At 40.0% G+C, this 21,250-nt stretch overlaps 2 protein-coding genes across 8 annotated transcripts in view; one reads left to right on the top strand and one right to left on the bottom strand.

Annotated features, from left to right (window-relative positions):
• Setdb2 (SET domain bifurcated histone lysine methyltransferase 2) overlaps nt 1-16,414 on the bottom strand; it is a 63,829-nt gene extending 47,415 nt beyond the window's left edge. Inside the window, exons 1-7 of one of the 4 annotated variants that reach the window (XM_075949918.1) lie at nt 16,124-16,414; nt 15,161-15,366; nt 13,261-13,594; nt 9,755-9,880; nt 8,996-9,010; nt 8,416-8,475; nt 4,973-5,066 (exon numbers count right to left, since the gene is read on the bottom strand). In XM_075949918.1, coding sequence (XP_075806033.1) covers nt 4,973-5,066; nt 8,416-8,475; nt 8,996-9,010; nt 9,755-9,880; nt 13,261-13,276 — 311 coding nt within the window. In that variant the 5' untranslated portion in view covers nt 13,277-13,594; nt 15,161-15,366; nt 16,124-16,414. The remainder of the gene's footprint in view (nt 1-4,972; nt 5,067-8,415; nt 8,476-8,995; nt 9,011-9,754; nt 9,881-13,260; nt 13,595-15,160; nt 15,367-16,123) is intronic. The other 3 variants (XM_075949922.1, XM_075949919.1, XM_075949920.1) reach the window with 3 other exon arrangements.
• A 79-nt stretch (nt 16,415-16,493) lies between these two features.
• Cab39l (calcium binding protein 39 like) overlaps nt 16,494-21,250 on the top strand; it is a 105,259-nt gene continuing 100,502 nt past the window's right edge. For all 4 annotated transcript variants that reach the window (XM_075949925.1, XM_075949926.1, XM_075949924.1 and 1 more), the window contains exon 1: nt 16,494-16,614. The gene's annotated coding sequence lies outside the window, so the exon portion shown is untranslated. The remainder of the gene's footprint in view (nt 16,615-21,250) is intronic.

A 21,250-nucleotide genomic window follows, 5' to 3' on the forward strand; every position in this document is an offset into this window, starting at 1 on the left:
CTGTTAAAATTGAATTTTGTCACTTGTTCCATGTCATTTGTCACATTTTGGAAATTAGCTAATGTCACCTAGTGGTGACGATATTTAATTCAATTCTCTACCTACAATAATGTAAGTTAGTTGGTGGTCCTAGAAACTAAGACTCAAGTTCACAATTTTGTGGGGGAGGAGGGCAGGAAGGAATGAATCCCCGGCACTGGTGTCACTCCTCCAGATGCAAAGACTGTTAAGTGGAGCTTGGGTCTCAGCCAAACTGTCAGGATTGCTTCACGTAGGCCCTGCCATCATTTAAAGTGCGTGAAAACTTTTACAGTTACATTTTATAAGACTATTGCTTCTTCACGCCCTACAACTTTCAAACCAGAACACTGTCCTCACCACTAGATGGGAGGCACCTTACTGGTCCCGCTTGTGTTATGGAGGACACAGACTTGCAACTGAACCAATACATCTTTATTATGGGCTTCTCTGGGCTGTGGTGGTTAAACACTTGTCTTTTTACATGTATTTGTTTATTGTGTGTACATGTGGAGTCAGAGGACTAATTTTGGGAGTCTGTCCTCTCTTTCCATCCTGTGAATTCCGAGGATTAAATTCAGATTGTCAGGTTTGAGACAAGTGCACTTCCCTGCTGAGTCATCTCACTGGCTGAAATTATTTTACAAAGAAGAAATTTCCTAACTCTTTTGAGTTATCCTGGTACTTAAATTAACTAGTATAGTGTTTGATGCCTTCTCTCCTATGTACTAATATCCAAAATAATTGGGCTATATGGCAGCAAGTGTCAGGCTGACTTTTAATGTGATTAAGAATGAATGGAATTTATAATTTAATAAACTGTGCTGCCTAGTTTTATGTCAGCGGAGGAAGGAACCTCAACTGAGAAAATGCCTTCGTAAGATTGGGCTGCACTTGAGAGCCTGTAAGGCCTTTTTTAAGTTAGTGATTGATGGGGAAGGGCCCAACCCATTGTGAGTTGGGCTACCTCTGGGCTGGTGGCCCTGGGTTCTATAAGAAAGTAGGCTGAGCAGCCACTAGGAACATACAATCATTAAATATCTCTCAAGATATAAATTAAAAATACATCATGAAGTAACACGTGAAATTAGGAATTCGTAAGAGTTTAGTTGGGCAGCTATGTAAAATACTGTGGCAACAAGAACTAGGAACAAGGAAGCAACATTTCAGCACCCATTTCCTGGTTCCAATTTAGTGCCTACACTGCTTGCTGTGCCACACTCTGGGCGTTTGTGATGTATGCAGGTATGCACGTGTATATACATATATAAAAGTTAATCTGCCAGATTCATGTGCTCATCTAATAGAAACCAAGTGATTTATATTTATACCCATGTGTTTTAGCACCTGCAAGTTCACTGTCACTATGTGATGGCCAGAACTGCACCTAATAAGTTCTATCAAAATGCTCTTGATAAACCAAAGCACTTGACTAAGAAAAATAAATTAAGCTAGTTTTCATAAAAGGAGAGAGCCTTTAAAAAAAATTAAGTGTTTTACTACATTTACCAATTCGAAATATCGCCTATATGGAATGGAAATCCAATTAAACTCAAAACCGAAATGCTGAAAGTCTACCGCCTACCCCTAAGACTTTCATACTTGGTTTTGCCACTATGACATGGACATATTGTTTATTTTGAGCAATTCAGGGGCTGAGAATCAACCATGTAGCTTATTAGTCTGCCTATGTGACTACTATCCATTAAGGAGTTTAACTACTGAAAAAAAACAAAAACTAAACACACTAACCAAACAAAATACACATACATACACACCCCTAAACAAAATACCCCCATAACCTCCAGGGGAAATCCAAATGGAATTATTTTAAAATTACTCTAGTTTCTACAGTGATGGCACTTCCCTTTAAAAATTCCAGGACTCAGGAGACACAGAGGCAGGCAGATTGCTGAGTTCAAGGTCACTTGGTCTACAGAGCAGTCCAGAAGAGTCAAGCTACACAGAGAAAGCCTGTCTTGAAAAAAATAAAAAAGAAAGAAAGAAAGAAAGAAAGAAAGAAAGAAAGAAAGAAAGAAGCAGAATTCTAGTCAAGAGTGAGCTTTGGAATTCTTAACACAAAGAAAAAAATTATGAGTCTAATTAGACATGTACTTTCATCTGGAAAGATCTCTCCAGATTGCAAACTTGGGTCTTATTTCTGAGTGACAGCCCAGTTCGAGAGCTCTCAGAAGTACAGAAATGAAGTTTGAGTGTGAAATCACGAGCATGGCTAATCAGATGTCTCTGGGAAGCTTACCTACCTACCTACCTACCTACCTACCTACCTACCTACCTACCTACCTACCTATCAATCAGTTACTCAATCAACAAGGTCTCCCAGTGGAGACCTCACTGGACTAGAACTCACTAACAGCCTTGAACTCACAGTGATTCTCCTACTTCTGCCTCCTCAATGCTCAGATGACAGTTATGTGCTCTATGACCCACTGAAATTTTAAAAGAATAGGACAAAGGAAGGATGATCGGTTATGAGCAAAAATGCTGGTCTAAATCTGTAAGGAAGGTACTGTTAAGACCAAGTCTGATAATAATTGAGGCTTTCAAAAGTGCAAATGAAAAATTTTAAAAATTAATCCTAGGCTTAGGACAAGAAACTAATATTAGGAGAAAGATGGCACATAACAGAATGAAGAGTCTCTATCCATTTGTTGCTACCATTTTCACCTGTTAAATATGGCTCTCAGGTAATGAAGATCAGACACAAATGGAAAGGAACTGAGGGTCTAACAATTACAAGAATTAATAGAATTTGACTGTATTAAAAGTATCAAGGTCTCTATATTCAACTCCAGAGGTTTTTTTTGGGGGGGGGGGCGAAAATGCTACCCTGATTTGCTAGAAGAGGGCACCAAGCACATGACTTCTAAGTATTTAGAATTTAAAAAGAAGCCAACACTAGTTGTTGTCAACCAACAGTTAAGTCAGAAAACTCTAGGTCAATCAGAATACTCTATGTGTGTATGTATGCAAGTTTTAAGAGAGTGTGATGTTATTTCAGAATTCTAGAGCAGTAAACTTTAGTTTCTCATGACAGCCATGCAAGAGACATGTATGTAAGACAGTAACAGAGTGAAGCAAATTTAAAGTTGTTTGAACAGATCTTTCTGAAAAGTGATAAAAAAGAGTCTCTGATATAGTAAGTAAGCAAGAGGGTTTTGGCTTTGGCCACACTTCAATATATTTTCAGTGATCATAATAAAAGGTTCAAAAAGTATTTATACAAGAAAAGTTAGAAAGACAAAGAGCATTACAAACAAGTCTAAAATTAAAAGCTTTCTGGTATGCTGTTATAATGAACTTGTCCAAAAGGTAAAGTTTATCAGAAATAAACCAAATCTTAAATTTAGGTTTAAAATATAATTGCTTGGGGCTGAAGATGGCTCAGTTCCATGCTAGGTAGCTAACAACTGCCTGTAACTCCAGTCCCAGAGGACTGGACCCCTCTTCTGGCTTCTGTGAGAACTGAGGCCTCAGTTTTCACACTTTTTATAACTCCCTCACTGGCTTTTTTAATAGCTTGCAAGACCAGGGGTACACTCCTGACCCAGGATGTGGTTACTTGGTTCTTTTGACATTAAGATGGCACATACAGGTAGATCCACTCCATCCTGACAGGTGATCAGGATAAGCAAGCATACTTCTGCTCCTTCTTTTGTAACAGGAGAGAACGGCTGCCTTCAGGGTATTTGGTGTAGGGTGGCTTCACTACCGAAAAAGAATGCTAATGACTTAATGTTTCAAAGTACTGAAGCAATTAATTGTCCAAGTTGTCTTTTGTGTCATGTTAAAGAAGTCTTTTGTTGCCTTCCCCCTTTTGGAATGGGGTATAAAAATGCATTTAAAAAACATTACAGTATTCACTGGAACTCCCTCCAGATACTATCCTTTGCTTTCTGTTTTATTGTTTTATTCATGTCTTCTTCCTCTTTGCTATTATTTCTGATCCCCACCCTCCTACCCTGGCGAGAGGTATTTCTGACAAGGCTGGTGTCCCCAACACACCTGCCCGCACATGTGTACATATCCACACACGTATACACATAATTAAAAAACAAAATGTATCCTTAAAAATATGTTATTGCCTAACAGAAACTGGACGGTAGCCTGTTGGGCAGAAATTTTTGTGAAAAAAGAAATCTTATATTAGAATGGTTGGGTCTGTGTTGAAAAACTAACAAGGTTTTATGCTGTATATTGAGTTATCACTTCTAATAATAATAAGTTTTGTGAGCTACTAAAAGTCAGTGAGGGGAGTTATAAGAAGTTATAAGAACTTAGATTTCTGTAAGAGCATATTAAATTATTTTGAGACTTAAACTACACTGACTTCTCAACTGGTAGGTTAAGGTCCCAATTCAAGGACAGTCTTAGCTCTTAGTGAGACCTTGTCTGGAAAAACAAAACAACAAAACCCCACAAGACAGCTCTACTGTCCATAGAATTATACAAATCACATGTAACAGTGTTTATCTACAATCATCACAGACTGGAGTTCTGGAGAATTATTTACAAGGGCCAGCGTAACTCTATAGCTGAAAGGGTCAGATCAGAGCAACACACCAGGAGCTTCACCACAACGGCAGGAGGCTGTGCTGCAGGCCTTACCTAGTCTGTCAGGTGTTAGATCTGCTCTGCCTAAGTCTCCTGAGAGCTAAGGAACGCTCACTGAACTCAGGGGTAAAGAAGCCAGGTTTCTCCTCACACCTGTTACTCTTACAGGCGCCGTCAACGCTGAGCTGACAATGGAGGCAGTTTTAATACTCCAAATGTAAGGGTTTTCTCAAAGGTGATTTGGCAGATTTCAGTCGATTCACAAAACACAGACATCTTAAGCTAAATTTTATAGAAGGAGGTCATTCCCTAGCGATATTTAGGAAATAGCATACTAAGGGGGCAGTAACACGGATAATATACATGGAAATATACATACAGAGTGGTACAGTCCTCAGGAAAGTTCTCACATGATGCGGAGGGACATGCATTTGATCTGTGTTCCTGCTCAGTCTGAGTCACAGGTATATGATCTACATGGAAAAAGTAATGAGCAAAACAAACACAGAGTTAAAAATCATTCACTAAAACAGCCAAACAGTGTCTTCACTGATTAGAAATCATGATCATATGGAACACTAACATTTCCAAAGATACTAAGATTTTTGAGACTCGGCAGTAAGATTGTAGATATTTTCAAAAGTACCAAGAAAATAAATTCAATATAAATTTAAAACCTTTGAAGAAAGTACTCCTGGAGAATGAGTTTGATATCAACTTAATCAAAGTAAGTTATTCCAGGCAAATATCAAGTGCTGGTAGTTCTGCTTACATTTTATAGACAAATAGGTCAAAAAGCATTAAGTTTGGGTAACTTTTGTTTCCTTTTGTTTGAGAAAGGGTTTAATGCATGTGACTAACTCTTTTGATCTATTTGTAATTTCTTATTTTTTTTTTTAACCCAAGTCTATTTTTTGCTTGTTCTTTTTTTTTTTTTTAACCGGGAAACAAGTGATTAAAGTTGTAACTAAGCAAGGGAAGAAAGGGCAACTAGTGGCTTAATCAGTATCTAGGGAGTACAGACTAGATCTCTAAGGGCTTGTTTTGACCTCAACACCAAGTCTTTTTGTTTTTCTATACTGGAAAATAGATATATTTTTGTTCTGATAAAACTGTTCCAATTCAGGTGAACAGACTATATAAAACCTAGAATTATGATATAGTATTTCTATTGACAATGACTCCAAACTGAGTTGAAAATAAAATGCTTTAGAGAGGAAAACAAATATCTCTTAGGATTAATTCCTTGTCGCCATTTCCTCTCCTGTAAAACTACTGCAGTCCCTTAAGGGTGTGTTCATTATGAAAGACACAGAGGTGCTCCAGGAAGTAGCGAAAGGACTGCTCTGAGCTGAAATATCTGAGAATCAACACATGCAGGAAAAGGTTTTCTCTCCCCTTAATATTCTAAAACAGGGATCCTCAAAGGAAAAGAAGGAAAGCTATAAACCTCCTCTTCCCGAAGATCCAACCAGAAGACTATCACATGAAAACACAGGATGCTCACACCACAACCATACAGACCCTATCACAGTACTTCCCATCTATTTTCCTCAGGGCTCATTCACCTTTCAAGTCACACCTTCTTCACTGTTCTCCACTCTCTTCTAAGAAGTCACCTGCCCTAGAGTGCCCTTCTGTCCACCTTCCCTACTAACATGACCCCAGCTTTCAAAGCTTGCAGCTACATTGAGTATCCACTACTATGTACAATGAATTAATACATCTGCATACCTTTTAGACTGCAAACATTCTTTTACAAGTTTAATTTACAGGCTCCAATACACATACACACGCACACACGCAACACACTCTTCTCCTATAACTCCAAATGCTACTGAAGAATACTGAAAAGAAAGAATTTCTAAGAAAACCTATCCTAAAAATACACATTAGCACTGAATGGAGAATACTGAGGGAAAAAAAATCCCAAAATATACTTGCATCATGCTAGACAACTTTTTCATAGTTAAAAACTTTAAGGCTCCAAATTTTGATAGGAAAATAAAGCCCAGCAAAATCTGCTAAGAATACTTAACAGTACAAATGAAGATTTGGTAAATGCTCTTTCAACACTTACAGCAAAGTTATGATAGATTAAAATTTATGGAATGGTGATAGCTGATAAAATAAATTCAAACTGTGCTTTCTACTCTTGATATATGTGGTATAATAAGAATTATATATTTTGTCTGTCCTAGTTCCTGATAGAATTACTGCAGTCCTTGTGATTTCCCCCGTGACAGTGAGAGCAGCATCTTCTATTACAACTTCTGTTCTTACTTCCAAACACTGCCAAAGGCTTTGGCCCTCCAGGGTGATGTTTGTCGTTTGCTAGTGAAGTGACTGCTACCTAGAATCTCTAGAGAGCTTCAGATGGTGGCTATTCCATTAGAAAGACAGAAAAAAAAGCACAATTACAGGGTTGTAATTTTCAGACTCAACCAAGTGCAGGAAGTAAAAAAGGCAGGAGACAGAGTCAATCACGAGTGGCCAGTGATTCACGCATTCATGCCTATGTAATGAGATCTCCACAAATGCTCTTAATAATGTGGGTCAGAGGCTTTTAGGTTGGTGAAAGCATTCATATACTCCCAAAACTTGAGGCTGGAGTACCTGCATTCAGGCTCTGCCAAATGTCTCCCACATTCCTCATCTGGCTGTTAATCTTTGTAACACTTTCATAATAAACTGTTAAGAGGACAGAATGCATTTACTTGAGTTTTTTAAGTTAATTATAGCAAAAATTTCAAGAGATTTACATTTATTTTCATATGATGTGCATGCATGTCTGTCTGTGTGTGGATGTGTGGAGGAGGACATGTACAAGTGCAGGTGCCCACAGAGGCCAGAGTAGAGTGTCAGAGCCCCAGGAGCTGGAGTTACAGGTGCATGTGAGGTGTCCAGTGCGCGTGCTGGAAACTGAATTTAGGACCTCTGAAAAAGCAGAAAGCATTCTTAACAACTAAACCACCTCTCCAGCAAATTATTAAACCTATGGTGGGTATTATGGGGAGCCTTCCCCACAACAATCTTCAGGCAAGTCAGAAATAACAGAGGCCTAGGGCATGCGATTGACATTTCAAGGGCCAGTTTTGGGGTACTGACTGCTTAACATGTGACATCTCACAGGTAGCTACATAAAACTTGGGGGCATTGACAACTTAACATGTGACATCTCACAGGTAGCTACATAAAACTTGGGGTATTGACAACTTAACATGTGACATCTCACATCTCACAGGTAGCTACATAAAACTTGGGGCATTGACAACTTAACATGTGACATCTCACAGGTAGCTACATAAAGCTTGGGGCATTGACAACTTAACATGTGACATCTCACATCTCACAGGTAGCTACATAAAACTGGAAATTTGCTTGCTGCAGGAAACGCACACATCTGATGGCAGAAGTCTTATGAATAGTTTTCATTTGTTATCTTTGATCTTTTAAAACCAAACATGCTTGGCTCTTCAAAGACTGGTAGTTTGAAACCAAGATGAATAAAAAAATTAGCCATCAACTTACCTATAATGGGATGTACCTTCCTAACAGTGCTGTTTATAGAAATCTGTCTGCCCTCTTTACATGGCATTTAGGAAGAAAAGAAATAAAGTTCTGTTTTCCTTGGGCCCTTGGCATGACTGTGTTCCCCTATCTCTGGAGGGGTAGGATTTTTCATAAAGGAAAACTGTGGTTCATAAAACTTAACAATGCAAATCTTATATGTTAATTCAAGTTACCTTTAATTAACTTGACAGATTAAGATTGGCAAGGAAAAAACAGAGATATTAGGATTGGAGTAAGTAATGAACATACCCTTTGTTGCACTGTTCCTTATAGTTGCTTCATTTACCAGAATCATTGCTTGGACATAGTCTGTTAAAATAAAAAAAATAAAGGAATAAACACAATCACCATCACCTCTATTCAGGTTACCAGCTATAATACTAAACAATTTACATTTAATCTTTACGACTCCCCTGGGAGAACCTTATGATTATCTGTAATTTAAAAAAAAAAAATGAGGCTGGGAGGTTAGCTATTTAGGTGAATAAACTAAAAGTGATAGAACTGTTTCAAACTTACATATATCTGACCCATGAAGGATTGAAAGTTTCTTTTATAAAAAACAAACAAACAAACAAAAAAAAACCGAACAAACAGTGGAACTGTCATAGTCTGGAATGCCATTAGCATAGCATAGCAGAGACCCCAAGCTGAGAGAAAAGGCTTCTGGCAGTGACAAGAGATACCTTACCTGTTCCTTCCCAAAGAAACTTTTAACCTGTATCTTTGCTAAATCTACATATGTTTTATATGCTGGTTGCACTTCATTTTTCACATACAATTTAATACTGTTCCAGGATAGGTAGAGAAATATGAGTTCTTCTCTTACCACTTATAAACAAAACTGTAAAAAAGAAAAAAATCCTCCCATTACCAGTCCATCTTCTGATTTTCTTTAAGATCAAGGGCTACAGTTGGTGAGAACATCAACAGCTGGGGACCTCTTTGCTTTACAACTATATCCTCATGAGCTAGAGGAGGAGCTTACATTTAGAGCCTAATGTTCTGCAACCAACTAGAGTTGAAAACACATAGGAAAATCAAGAACTAAAATTTTGTTTTCATAAAACTAGTCCAGAAAGTTCTGTTTGAAACAGGCAATATTTATGCTGTTGTATGCTGGCATAGGATCTAGGGCCTTACACATGTTGACCACACCTTCTACCATGAATAGACCACATGGACCAGCTGTCTAAATGATAGAAGACTATTTTTGTTGGATTGTCCTATTTATGCTAAACTTATACAAGAAGCAGGTATTATCTATGTAACATCCTTCCCCTCCACTTCAAAGATATGAAGTATAAATAAAGGAGAAAAATGTGGCCTGATTTCAGCTACTAGGGAAGAGGCTAAAGGGGGGGTGGGAAACTGCACATATATGTGTGTGTGTGTGTGTTTTCAATAGCTATCATCTACAAAAATCAAGTTTACCCTCTTTTACGGGATGTATGTGAAAAGCAAGTCTGTAGAAGCAAAGCATATACAAAGTAGGTAAAACTCAAATTAGGGTTTTAGATAAGTAGAGTTACACTTTATGTTATATATAACACTAGTAGGAAGTGTCAGAAGGTTTCATTTTTCATACCTTTATTTGTGGCAGACCCATCTTTTATCTTCTTTTTCAGAGACTGCAGCACATCTTGTGTTTTTTCAAACATAAAGTCCACTTTACCATCATCTTGTAGCTCCAGCCAGAAAGTCCTTGCATCACCTAAAATAAAAGTGGTAAGTTTAATAGAAATGCATCACTTTCTCTAAGGCGTAAGTTACAAAAAAATCTACTTCATTTCTAAACAAAGATTAAGATTCACTTGGTCTATCACTTTTCTTGAGGAAAAAAAATTTGGTCATATTTCCTTATGAAGACATACAGAATATGAACCAAGTATCTTACCTATGGTGGTGCATGCCTTCAATGCCAGCACTCTGGAGGCAGAAGCAGATTGATCTCTATGAGTTTCAGGCCAGCCAGGTGTATAGAACAAGTTCCAGGACAGCTAAGGCTACACAGAGAGACCCTTTCTCAAAAAACAACAAAAACAGAAAGTGGTGCTGGGGATATAACTCAGTGGGTAGAGAGTACTTGCATGCCACGTGTGAAGCCCTGAATTTTAGGTGGTAGTAGAGCCTATAATCCCCTTAGGAGGTAAAGGCAGGGAGAAAAATTTCAAGGTCATCCTTGGCTGTGTTGTGAGTTCAAGGCCAGCACGGCCTACAAGACAGCTTATCTTAAAAAAAAAAAAAAATCAAAAACTTCAATGCCACTATTTCTTAACTGGAAACAAGAATGACTCCAGGTTAGAATCATAGTAGGGCATATGTACAAATAATATCCATCTTTAACATTCCTAAGATACAACCTCCACTATGTGTAGAAGTAGATCATCTGAAAAGAAACGTCTCAGCCGGGCGGTGGTGGCGCGTGCCTTTAATCCCAGCACTAGGGAGGCAGAGGCAGGAGGATGTGAGTTCAGGGCCAGCCTGGTCTACAAGAGCTAGTTCCAGGACAGGCTCCAAAGCCACAGAGAAACCCTGTCTCGAAAAAAAAAAAAAAAGAAACATCTCAATGACTGTTGAAATCATAAAATGTCTAACAATAACTTTTTAAAACGTCTTTCATCAGGGCTGGAGAGTTAGCTTAGTGGTTAAGAGTACATACTGCCCATCCAGAGGGCCTGAGTTTGGTTCTGATGCCTCTGACCTCCAAAGATGCCTGCATTTAAGGCCACTCTGTCTCGATCTCTATCTCACTCTCTCACTATGACTTTGTCTCTCTCTACGTCTGTCTCTCCCACTCCCTCATTATGTCTTTGTCACTCTGACTATATCTCAGTCTCTCACTATGTCTCAGTCTCTCACAATTACATTAAAATATTTACAAAATAATTTTAAAAGTATTTTATATTAACTTTACCTGGTTTTTCCAAGGGGATTTACATAAATTAAGGGCTATCGTTTCTGCTATACAGCAAACTTTTCTTGAAGTTTTTCAAGTTGAAAACAAGTGACACATGTAACCAAGGTTAACAAGACCCAAATCTCACATTTGCCTTACACTTAAATGTAACAGAAAACCCTAAAATGTCAAACACAGAGGCAGACAGACCTCTGAGTACCAGGCTTGTCAAGGCTACACAGTAGAACTCTGTCTTAAACAACAACAAAATAAAATTACTTAACATTATTAGGATCTTAAGCAAACAAGAAAATAATTGTAATCTGGAAAGGCCACTTGAGTAGTCCCTGCGAACATTGATATATTAATTTAGTTACATAAATCGTATACTTAATAAAAATTGAGTCCTAAATGCACAAGTTTGACAATGGAGGCAGAATCTTCATAGGAAAGAGGCTGAGTGAGCCCTCTGATTTCCCAAAGCAGATCTCTAGTTAATTAGAACTACTGCCAAGTAGCCTCAAGAGGGGTGCTATTTCTCTGATACGTACTCCACAAGATGAAGCCTACTTGTAATTCCCCATAGCATAGCTACAAGGTTTTTTTAAGATTTGAAACAAAAGAAACTTGAGAGAGCAAAATGGATGGCAAGTGGTACTTACAGGCCAGGAAGGGGCGATGACACCAAGGGCCTAATAGAGTGAATACTTGTGAGCTATTATTCATGGATAATTTACATTGGTATAGCTTTTGTATATTAATACAAGTTCAAATTATATTTGTTAGTTTTGTTTACATTATTTGCACATCTACACAAAGTTATTTGTCAGATTATATATGTATGTTATTACCCGTTTAGGACATTTTGTAAATTGACACAACTTTTAGGATATATTTTCATATTGCATTATATATTACTCCTACCTCTGATCAAGATACTTATATATTGTTTACATTTTGAGGTCATTGTCCTCATTTGTTGCACATTTGTTTACAGGTTATTTAATATTCTGACATAAAATTTTAGTCTTTAAGTTATACGGGTATTAATTATTATAGGTCAATAGTTGTTCATGTTTGTTGTATATACGGTCAGATCAATTAGGTTCTTTAGATATATAGAGCCTGTATTCTGTCTAGATAGGTAATCTTCAACCACTTCAAAGATCTGTGGAACATGGCATTTAAATAACTTAGGGTTCTGTTGACATGAGACACAACTGCTTCTGACAGCACCAATCTATTCCTGAGAAAATGCTGAGCACCAAAGGACACTCCACCTTGTTTTCTCCTTTGCAAAACTGGTCTTTGGGCAAGGGACTGACAATGCCTCAACCACTGACAAGTTACATGATGTCTGGAAATGGATAAGCAGGACTGTCAAATCTTGCCAAGACAGGATAAGACAGTTTTGAAAAATTTTCCTGCCTCTGAAAATGGTCTGTCAGTTACTCTAGGCCTTAGCCAAAGTTGGTTGCTTCAACATTGCAAAATGAGACTTTGGGTGATTGATTGCTCAGGTAGCTGATTGTCTCTGTCATATATTGTTCGCTTTGGAAGCTGCCTGATTGTACTTCCTGCCTGCTCAAGTAATATTATCTCCCTTCTCAGGCCTTCTATGGGGTTGAAGATTAGATAGTTGTAGTTACTGTCCTCTTAGGATCTAGCCAAGCCATTTCCAATACGAGAGTCATGCCAACTTTACTTTTCTAGATAAGGCTCCTCAGGTCTAAGCATACTGTGTTGTGATTAGATAAGCCCCTTTCTTCCAGCACTTAGAAGCCAAGCACGCTGGCACACACGTGGGACCCCAGCACTGGGTAAACAGCAGAAGAAGGAGGAGCACAACTCTGAGGGTGACGTGGCTAGTCTGGACTGCATAGAAGAGATCACCCAAGACGTTGGGAAAGACTTGACAATGGCCTGTATTGTTCGATTTCAGGCAACAATATGGACAGAACACTGTGCACTGAAGTAAGGCGAATTTGTAAGCACAGGAAGATGACCCATTTCTGACATTTGACATCCATGAGTGTGGACTTCTACACACAATGTGTATATAGGCCACACACACACCAAATGGGGGTAGGAAGGAAAATGACATGCCTGAGAGTAAAAACGCTGAGAGCCCACAGTTTAGAACAGACTGTCTACGGACATTTGGACATGATATAACAACACGCTCCATGACCTACCATTTCTTTCTCCCATCTTTTGCTGTTACGTACATAAAATTCTTCAAAACTCAGTGAACCAAGAGAACCACTTTGATTGGAGAGTATACTGGAGTCCAGATGGCGTCTCTATGAACTCAGTGTGTTGCTATGCCATTACCTAATATTCTTTGATACTTGAGTTTTCAAACAGAAGCTGTGCTTGAGAAGACGTTCAGAATGACGAGGAGTCCAAGCAAGACAGGCACAGCATCTTCATCAACGCCAAACTGGCCGCTGCAGCAGGACCACTGGCATTGTCTTTTCAAATATGAAAATTAATCCTATGCTCTGGTCCACAAATGCATGAAACATCCTGCAGGGAAAACAAAGAATCTTTAAGAATAATATAAAGCATTATGAAAAGAATATACGTTAACTTGAAAATAAACTACCAAACACCAAAATTAGGAAAAGTACAGAAGAATCACCCATAATCCCATTGCCCATGCTGAACATGTTAGTTAACCTTATACTGCATGACTAATCAACAAACTATTATTCTTAGTACTTCATAAAACTTTAAAAACTAGGAGTAATAATAGTATCTGCCTCATATTGTTGTGAGAATAAAATTATCACACAGAATAGTATTTGACACATAGGAGGAATTCAATGTTACCATTATTCTCAGACTAGAATTCTAAAACAAAATTTAGATTTCAGTGTTTATGTTTTTTCCATGCTCAGAATATCTATTCTTTCCCCTCATTAATATTCTTATATAACTATATGGCCACTTTATATGGTTTGGATAATAATTCATATAAAAAGTTTTAATAAATATTTTAAAATTATTAATTGGCAATATAAAGTTCTGTATCATTCATTTAAATTTATTTTTTTAAACTGTTATACATCATACTGGAACAAACATTTTGGATTTTTTTCTTGCATTTTTCTGATTGTATCCTTAGCATAGAATACAGTTTTTTTGAATTATCCAAATGTCAGTAAATACATGATAGATTTTCCTGGTTTTTCTACATCACAAACCAGAGGAACATGAGAAAACTTTAAATTTATGTACAGTCATGTTTAAAACTAAAAGAGAACTCTCAACAGATACAGGCTGTGAGGCCACTGTGAGGAAATGAAACAGGAAACACTCAAGATATGCCAAGCAAAATCGTAACACAAAAGGATGACAGGAAGCCTCCCCATGAGATGAGAGCTCCGAAATACATGAAGAGGATTATACCGTGAAAATGAGAAGTAACAAGCCCACGAAACTGCTGGGGTTGTGCTTAAAGAGGGTTAAATATTTCTAAGACAAATGTGAATGTATTTGATCTCCTCAAAGGGCTGAGGAGATGCACAATTCCGAAAATAGCCAATGAAGTCTCGTGGGTATAAAAACATTTCTTCCAATAAACTGTTTAGGTAAAAACAACAAGGACTCATGGGAAAAGCCACTTAGTACTCTAGAAAATCACAGTTGGTAAATTATGGGGAAAAAAATAATGAAGTGATAATGCCTAAGAATTTCTCAAAAATGGAAAACATAAGCCGCTGTCCACTGAGTGCCAAGTAGAATACACTTTTTCTGTTTTCTGAGACAGGCTGGCCTTAAATCGGCTACTACACCAAGGTGGCTTTGAACTTCTGATCTTCCTGAGTCCTGGATTAACCTACACGTGCCACCACACTGGATTTACAAAGGTGCACAGGATCCAAGCCAGGGCTATTACCTAGGTGAAACCCTAGAACAGGCTCCGCAGCCACCACTAATCACAAGACGCTTCCGCATACCAAAAGAAGAAACAGTTCTTAGAAACTTTAAGAAAAATCTCTTAATCAAAAAGGGGTGTGTATCAGACTGGTAATGAGACTCATCAGAAATGCAAAATGTTAAAAGGTAAATATAAATCAGGAACTGTACCTCTAGCCAGCAAACTTTCAATTGTAAATTAAGTCTACAGGTGTCCAAGGACCCCTAAGAGACACAGCCCAGCTGCCTTCCAGGGTGGTTCCAGTAACTCAGCAAAGGGTGGGTGGAGACGGGCCCCAGTTGTTCAAGGTCATCCTCTGCTGGACTGAGCTCCCAGGTAGCAAACAAGAAACTGAAGAAGCAGCTCTCTCTAGGGACTGATTTACATTAGAAAAAAAAAACAATAATTAACTGGAAAACTTTGCAAAACAGAAACGTTAAGGAAAAAATTTAAACCACAGACTCATCTTCCAGAGATAAGACTAACAGTTCATTGAGGAATTTTTGTTTGTCTTTCGGTCAAGCTGGCCCTGAACTCTTAGGTGGACTCTGCCTCCGGAGGGGTGGAATTAAAGGCGTGAGCCACCTCCACCAGGTTAGCAGTAAAATTGCAAATTTGGCTATTTTCCAGTCTCGTGCTGCTTTTATCTTGTAGAAAACACATCCCCTTTTACCTAGATCTAAGTTTCCTTTTTACTTTTCAGGCTATTAGTGTGTGTGTGGAGGGGGAGTAGGCTCTAAACTAAGAAGGCTAAGTTACCGTTACCCCCTTGGTTCCTTGACAGGCATGACATTTACGCGTGTCAGTCAGGGGTCGGGCAGGTTTTAAGTTACGCCGTGGGCTCCCATTTAACCCACACAGCAGTAATAAAGGGAAAACAGCTTCTGGGGTAGAAAGCATGTCAGACCGCATGTGGCAGCCTAGCGCGGCTAAACGTAAACAAAGCTCCCCACTTTGGTCTTCACTCACATAAAGAGAACCGCCCTAAGTTTCCTGACGCCTGAGAGCTGTCAATCACGGACTCTGTCCCTGTCTTTACTGGTCGCGGACTGTGGGTGGGGAGTCCGTCGGTGGCTCCGACGACATCAATCGACTTCAGCAATTTTATTTATGAGGGGCGTGTGCCATCTTACCTGTGGAACGGACGGACCTGGCTTTAGTCACCCTCCGAGTCCGGCTCCGGCGTTTCACGCTGCACTCCGCCGCACACAGCCCGTTACAGCCGAGCTGCTCGGGAACCGGGCCGCCTCAGCTACCGGGACTGCGAGCCTCCCCCACGCGCAGGGACAGCCGGGCGGACCCGCAGCTCGCCCCGCACGCCGCGACACTCTGACACTCCCGCCAAGAGACGGCCTCCCTTCTACCGGGGAGACGCGAACCCACAGCGAGCTCTGCCGGTGCGCGGCGCCCGCCTTCCCCAGACGCTCATTGGCTACAGCTCCTGCCACTCAGTGCTCGGACTCCACACGCGCGTCCCGTGGCCCCGAGGCGCTGTTCGGAGAGCGTCGCTTCCTGATTGGTCAGCGCCGCTTTCGGCGGGTCTCACGCTGCATGCTGCGGCCAATCGGGCTCTCCGCAGTCTAGAGAGCGGCCTCGCTGGAGTGGCGGTGCGGCTCTTCACTCGGTAGGTGCGGGGCTGCCATCTTGTGTGTGGCTGGCGGCGGGCCTGCTGCCCTGGAAGTGTGTGTAGCAGCTGGTTCTAGGAGACCCCGCGCGGGGACAGGACTGTCGGGAGTGATGGTTGGGGAGCCCTCCCTAGCAGGGGCTCTGCTCAGCCGCAGTCTTCTCCCCGGGTTTGGGTGGCGGCTGCGGCGAGCCCAGGCTTTGGCTTGCTGCTCTTTAGAGACGTTCATGCCTTAACCTTGGTTCCGGGGTTTGCGAGCTTTCTCTCGGCAGCGTTTGCGGCGGGAAGATTTCCGCCATCGATCTATCCCTCTCCTGATTGAAGGAGGTTGACTGCGAGATTCGGAACGGAAAAAGCCGGTCATGGAAGGGTGCGGGAGATGTCTCAGCAATTGATCCCCGGGGCGATAGAGAACCCTTCTTTTTTTGTCAATTGCCAGGGACCGACTGCTGAACTATTTATTGTCCTTCTCGAGAGTTCGTGGGAGTAGCCCTTTAGACTGTGGTCACATCCCTTGGTTTCAGTGAGCATCAGGTTGTGGGAGAGTTTTATTCATAAGTGTACTGCCAACATTCTTTCAGTGGCTCAAAACGAAACAGAAACTGTTGGTCTGCAGAAACGGGAAGTGAGGGGAGAATTTCACTAATTTTTTTGTTGTGAAACAAAACTCATATACTCCAGATTCGATTCAAGCTAGGTATGTAGCTGAGGCTGGCCCTGAACTGATCCTTCTGCCGCCACTGCCCAAGTTATGGGTTTACAGGATCGCTTCACCGCAGAACCTGTTCTTGTTTCAAGTGCGTTGAAAGTTTATTGTAAATTCCTCTTTACACATTTTTTTTTATTTTACAAACTATCATAAGAAAGCTTGCAAATAAATAAATAAAAATAATAAGTAAAATTATCACACCAAAATTAACCGAACTTCAACTCGGTACAACTTAATGAACTTCAATACAACCATAACTGGCTTTCAGAAATGGAGTGGAGAAGTTTCACCTTGAATTTACACATATTGAATATGTGATAATGCACTTAGCCACAACCAAAATATATCCACGACAGAGTCGTAAGTTTCTGGATCTGTCATTGCTATGCCTGGTGGTTTCATCGTAGAAGACTTTTTTTTTTTTTAAGGAGAATGTTTAAATTTGCAGTGGTCCTGGGAAGAGCAGGACACTAACTACCCTTTCCTCTTCCGATTCTTCTGCTCTTGAAAAAAAATTGACTCCCACCTCCTCCCCCTTGTGAAGTAGAAAACACTTGTTGTATCTCTCTTGGAAGAGACTGCCAGATCTGAAAATCTAGCCAGTTAGAAATATTTTGTGATTAATTTCGCAGCTCTGATATACTGAGAAGCTGAGACTTTCTTCAGCTCCTTCACTTTGGTTTTTAGTTATTCAAGGTTACCTGGAGGTTCTGCTGAGTCAACAGGGCAGGGGGGGGGGGTCTTTTGTGACAGAAATAACTAAACAAAACCCCGAATTTATTAATTTACTTTTCAAAGCCACGAGCCGTACTAAATTTTTCTTGGGGGAAAAAAGAAAAGGTTGAGCACTTGATCTCCCATCTACATCCTAGCTCTGGCTTTGTGTCCCTCTAGCTACTGGGGATTAAGTGGAAGGCATCCTGGGAAGCCTTTGTTGTTCTTGTTGCTTTATCTTTTTTTAAAGGATAGAGGCCCCCTTTCCTGGTTATCCTTTAACTCTGTTCACAGTCTCATCTGTTCCTGTTACTTAAACTAACTTTTTAATGCAAGTGAGAGCGATATGTCAAATTTTTGCTCAAGCACTAAAAACACATTTCAGATAGTCTTGACAGATCTTCATACAAACATACTTCTTCCCTCATGTTTTTTGCATTATCCTGATCATTGATGTGGGGAGTATTCTGTGTGGTCATATTTAAAATTAAATTAATCCTTTTTTACGCAATAACTTGACTATAGCTGCAGTTCCTGCAATGACTTTCCTTTTGTCTTTCTGCTCTTTCTCCTTCACTAAATTCAACATTTTATTGGGTGTGACAGTGCAGGTCTCAGTCCCCAAGGTGACTGGGATAGGCAGGTTCCAATGTTGAGTCTTGTCTAGTCTTTGTAGTGAGACCCTGTCTTAGTAAAACAATTTATATGCCACTATATTCATGACAAGTCCTATAGTCCTTAGCTTGGAATTAAGATACAGTTTGGCTACTATAATATAGATACTAAAAAGTAAATGTGATCTTAGAGAATGAACTTTTCCACGTAGAAAAATATTAGCTATGCAGGTGCCCATACTCCCACCCTTCCGACGCTCTCACCACGTGCTCCCTTTATGAACCGATATGGCTGCTTCGTGTCCTGTGTATGTGTACATACCATGTTCCTAATGGAATGATAGAATCTATTCTGTTAGAGGACAAGTTTTGCAAATGCTAATAACTGAATTTTGTACCTTCATTTATTTCATGTACATGGTCATGCAAATTCATGTAATAATTTTATCCCTTTTGGTACCATTCATGATGGTTCTCTGGGGCTAGGTGGGTCGAATTTGTCCCCCTCAAAAATCATGTGTATGGCCCCTTATTTATCTATGGATATAGAGCTTTCTTTGATTTTCATTTATTTGTGTTTGCAGCAGTGGTTCCCAATACTAACAAGTACATTCCTTTGGAAGTAATTGCTGCTGTTACTTGATCAGGTCTGGCTGCTCCCCACTGCTCCTCAGTGATTCAGGAACAGATTTGGAAAGACAGATATCAAAGAAGATGGGAAACTGCCACCAGCAAAGACCACTTAGAGAAGAATTTGGGTGCAAAGAGCTTTACTAGAGAGGTAGGGGAGAAGCAAGGGTCAGGAAGTCTTCTTGATAAGTAGGTTCTCTGTTACCCAGAGCCTGGGTTTTGTTTTTTCTTCTACTGGATTAGCCTTGAGGCATCAATCACCTCTTGTCTTCTTAGGCCAATTTTTGTAGTTTTTCAGATGATTTCTGAGCCAGTTAAAGATGCTTTATTTTTAGTTAGAGAATAAGATTAGCAAATCCATGATCTATTGTTGTGTGATCTTTTACTCTTTTGGCTTTTTGAGGGGCCCGCCACCCAGCTCCCAAGTAAATCAACACAGAGGCATATTCTTAGTTATGAATGCCCGGCCTTAGCTTGGCTCGTTGCTAACCAACTTTTCTTAAATTAACCCATCTACCTTTTGCCTCTGGGCTTTTATCTTTCTTAACTTCTGTATACCTTTCTCTACTTCTTTCTCCGTGACTGGCTGGGCACTAATGTCTTCTTCACTTCTCATTCTCCCTCCTCCCAGAGTTCTCCTCTATACTCTCAGCCTGGCAACCCCGCCTGTCCTTGCTCCTGCCTCACTATTGGCCATTTGGCTCTTTCTTAAAACCATCAGGTGTTTAGACAGGCAGAGAATCACAACTTAACAGAGTTAAACAAATGCAGTGTAAACAAAAGTCACACACCTGAAAATAACATTCCCCAACAATCTATACTTTGATACCGTCCAAAGATAGATATCCTGAGTTCTCTAAATCTAGAGAAAAGAAAGTTTTAAGACGCTGGCCTTGGAGCCTGAGTGATGGCTCAATGAAGTGAGTTCAGTTCCAGGACCCATATGGTGGATGTAGAGAACCAGTTCGCACAAGTTGCATTCTGAACTGCACATGCACGGACACACGCACGGTAAATGGTTTTTGTTGTTTTTGTTTTTAAGGACCTTAGCTGTGAAAAGAACAGTGTCACTGACTTCTTAAAAAAAAAGATGTCTGTCTGCAGATAGTTCCTTTGCCCAGGAATAGCTAACCTTGCTGTTAATCACTAAGCTACTAGTAGCAAGCTAGGTATGTTTTCTCATGCCTGCAATGCCGGGGTGAGGCATAAGGATCATGAGGTTCAGACCAACTGGAACTAGAAGACATAAAACAATAGAAAGCTTACGTTCCTGAAGGAAAATAGCAAGACATAATTTGAGACTATTAGGAGCTCCAGCTGAGCTAGTGGGAGACTGATCAGAATCTTTCTATGTAACCCAGGTTGACAACTTCCTGAGCGCTTGCATTATCAATGCTTATCACCATCAGTGATTGTTTGCTTGTTTTGTGTTCGAGACTGGGGATTGTTTACTTGGTTTATTTTTGAGAGTGGGTCTTACTGTAGTCCAGACTAGATTGGGACTTGAGAGTGTCTCTGCCTGACACATGCTGGGACTAGGGCCTAACCTAACAAATCAGACAGAATTAGTCAAGTTTTGCTTTATTTAAAATGAAAACAACTAAAGCGAAGCAGGAGAGCTTATATATCCTTGGGTTATTGTGCCAGGCTCAGCTCTTAAGGGTTCCTTCAGCTAAGGAAGTTAAGTTAGTTAAGCCAGCTGGGATTCCTTGAGAAGAAATGCCTCTTACTAAAAGTAATGGCGAATATCCTGTGTGATAAATGTCTGCTCATTTAAAGTATGTCTCAAATCAAAGCTTCGGTGGAGAGGCATGATAAAGACTTTCTCAGGCATTACAGTTAGGTGTCCAAATTGAGGCCCAGGAAAGCTATTGTTTGTGACTTGATTGTGCAGTATCTTAGGGCAGACTTGAGTTTATGGTTGACAGCATTGTATTGCAGTGCCAAAACGTAGGACACACTGGTGCAG

This window comes from Microtus pennsylvanicus, chromosome 15 (assembly GCF_037038515.1).
Source record: "Microtus pennsylvanicus isolate mMicPen1 chromosome 15, mMicPen1.hap1, whole genome shotgun sequence".
Taxonomy (NCBI): Eukaryota; Metazoa; Chordata; class Mammalia; order Rodentia; family Cricetidae; genus Microtus; species Microtus pennsylvanicus.